The sequence below is a fragment of the Cryptotermes secundus genome, unplaced genomic scaffold, assembly GCF_002891405.2.
Source record: "Cryptotermes secundus unplaced genomic scaffold, Csec_1.0 scaffold6627, whole genome shotgun sequence".
NCBI classification, from domain to species: Eukaryota; Metazoa; Arthropoda; class Insecta; order Blattodea; family Kalotermitidae; genus Cryptotermes; species Cryptotermes secundus.
The window spans coordinates 2589-5849 of record NW_019731353.1 but is presented as its reverse complement, the minus strand read 5'-3'; the positions used below and the strand labels follow the sequence as shown (position 1 = coordinate 5849).

General features: G+C 38.8%; 1 protein-coding gene across 1 annotated transcript; it reads left to right on the top strand.

Annotated features, from left to right (window-relative positions):
- Positions 1 to 103: 103 nt before the first annotated feature.
- Positions 104 to 1304, top strand: LOC111867032 (NPC intracellular cholesterol transporter 1-like; the record flags this gene model as incomplete). Its single annotated transcript, XM_023856496.2, has 3 exons — positions 104 to 321; positions 777 to 893; positions 1124 to 1304. Coding segments are annotated over exons 1-3 (484 nt in total), but the record flags the coding sequence as incomplete, so codon positions are not given.
- Between the last annotated feature and the right edge of the window lie 1957 nt (positions 1305 to 3261).

The following is a 3261-nucleotide window of genomic DNA, read 5'->3' as shown; positions in this document are numbered from 1 at the left end:
AATCTAGTTACATTTCTCATTTGAAGTTTTATCGCCAGGAAAAAAAATGCTAAATGTAGAATCCCTATATACATGCACTGATGAACCAGATCATACAGTTTACTTTCTTATGTATGCACAAGGTTTATTGAATTCATGAAGAACTACACTGCACAGCCACATCCAAATATAGAAGTTGCCTTTACATCTGAGCGCTCAATTGAGGATGAGCTGGATCGTGAGTCGCATTCAGATGTCAGCACCATTCTAGTGAGCTATATCATCATGTTTGCCTACATTGCCATTGCCCTTGGACAGATTCGCACCTGCAGTCGCCTACTGGTAAGAAACTTGTAGAACTGGCAAAACATTTTGGGGGGATATTTTTGAGGGGAAGGGATGCAGGTTTTTTTAAGTACACTAAAGGTAAACCTGTTCCTTTGCTCAACTAATTAAGCACTATGCCATGAAGGTGTCTAGGTGAGTGGATGTATAGATCCACATTTTCTTGACCTCTGCACTTGCTGGAGGTGAGTGGTCAGATTCACACCCTGGCCACTTTACCCCTAGCAAAAGAGCCCCCTCCTCCCCAATGCCCATCGGATAGGTTGGGTATTCATATACAGTGCTCAAAGGAAATACTAAAATGTTTCCCTTCTTAACATTTACTGGTTGATGGGCAAAAAAATGTATGTTATAAATGGACAAATACAATATTTTTCGTATGTTGCACTGTGACTTAAAACTGTAAGATGGAAGAGCTTGTAGTACTCAGGTTAGCTGTTTTTCTGTTTCAGATTGACAGCAAAGTGACACTTGGTTTAGGAGGAGTGTTAATTGTACTTGCTTCTGTAGGTTGCTCAGTGGGCTTCTTTGGCTTTATTGGTGTTCCAGCAACCTTAATCATCATTGAAGTAAGTGTTGAGCCGTAGGAATGTTTGATATATGTTCTGAATTTGTTGTGCATTCATAGTGTTCCAGGGAAAGCATTCCCAAACTTCAGTTTGACCCTTATTTCTTCAATGAGCAGCCATCTTTGTATGTTGGTATGTTTTCCTGTTGTTTTCTTTTCTTCTCCAGTAATTTTAAACCAATGTAGTAGTTTCCCAAATATCTGATACTGAAGTTAATAAAATCATTTCAGGTAATTCCGTTCTTGGTACTTGCCGTGGGAGTCGACAATATCTTCATTCTTGTGCAGACACATCAGAGAGAACCTCGCCGTCCAAATGAAAGCCATGTGGAACATATAGGTCGTGTTGTTGCCCAAGTCGGGCCATCCATGCTCCTAACAAGCTTGTCAGAGTCATGTTGTTTCTTTCTAGGTAATCTGCGTTTCACTTAACTGACTTTATTTGAAAGGAGAATAGTTTTATCTTTCTTATTTGTCTGTGCAATACTGCATTACACAAGTTCGAGAAATTGTCCTTGCTTCTGACTTAGAGTAAATGAGGAAATCAGAAGAAAGCACTGCATAGCAAAGAAATGTCTTCATGAAGGTTAAATGGAGTTTAAATTGAAATGGCCACAAAACAAACAGCTGTAGCTGTAGCAGTGAGAGAGATAACTTAATCAAATTTCAGAATTACAGTGAAATAAGACATGTATTTGTTAAACAGGATCAGCAGTATAAAGATCATGTGGTATGTCCATCAGGCATTCTTTACATATGAAACAATCAAATCTACAAAAAGACATACCATATGAAAAGTATTTGCATAACAGAACGTTCATATTTAACACAAAGCAGAGAATGTTTTATCTTAAGTTTTTTGTTTCAGTGACTATGTTAACATGCTAAAAATGTAGGAAACAGTTTTCAGTACTTCTTGGTCTTTTATCTTTTTTTTTCAGCTTTCAGACTTCAAGCATGTCACTGTGAATTTCTAGAATAGTCTGTGGATTGGCTGTGTAAGCACACTGATCTGCTGACTTCTTAGGCATATGAGATTTCAGGTTCATATGGGGCATATTGTTTCCAAGAGTGTGACACCATATAGTTCATTAGAAGGAGATGGGGGCTACATATTTCTTCAAAATGTTGGTACCTAAGTATCAAATGATATGGTGTCATGTCCCAGAAGACATCAGTCTTCATACATTGAAATATTGTGTTAATGAGTCATTGGAATAATTGGTTTCCTTACACAAAAATTAAGGTTTTCACAGAATGAGGGATTATACAAACATAAACCAACAAATTATTATNCTCCAGGATGCATTTGAAAAGTGGCAGAAATGCTGGGATCGGTGTATGCGCTCCCAAGGGGACTACTTTGAAGGTGATGGTGCAGAATAAGGTCCAGGTAAGATGTAATTACTTACTTACTCATGGAGCTGAGCCCTTCTGGAGGAGCCACCAATTCTGCAGCTACTCAAGAATTTCCAAGCATTTTATGGAAGGTTCATTACCATGTTCACAAGAGCCCTCTACTGGTCCCTATCCTGAGCCAGATCTATCCAATCCATACCATCCAATCCTACCTCTCTAAGATCCGTTCTAATATTGTCCACCCACCTACGCCTTCGTCTTCCCTGTGGTCTCTTTCCTTCTGGCTTTCCCACCAATATCCTATATGCATTCCTCGTCGCCCCCATTCGTGCTACATGACCTACCCACCTCATCCTCCTTGACTTGATCATTCTACTTATACTTGGAGAAGTGTACAAGTTATGAAGCTCCTCATTATGCAGTTTTCTCCAACCTCCCTTCACTTCATCTCCCTTTGGTCCAAATATTCTCCTCAACCCCCTCAGTCTATGTTCCTCCCTTAATGTCAGAGACCAAGTTTCACACACATACAGAACCATAGGCAAAATTATACATTACACATTCTAATTTTTACATTTTAAGACAGCAGATGAAAAGACAAAAGGTTCTGGATTGAATTGTAGCAAGCATTACCCGAATTCAATCTCCTCTTAATTTCCCCCTCAATCATGTTTTGATTTCTTATAGTCATTCCCAAATATCTGAACTGTGCCACATTTCCAAAATATCAATTTTCCTATCTTTATAGCTTGATTTTGCCCTGCATTTTGGTGATGAGACAGGAACATATACTTTATTTTCTCTGCATTTACTTCTAGGCCAACCTCTTTATTAGTGTCAAAGTTTCTGCGCTTTTCTTTATGGTCTCCATAATATCATGTAGAGATTCACATCATTGGCACAGACCACCAGCTGATGTGTCCCATTTAATTTCAGTCCCACCTTGTTCTCCTGGACCTTCCTAATGGCATATTATAAAGCAAAGCTGAAAATCAGTGACAATAAACATC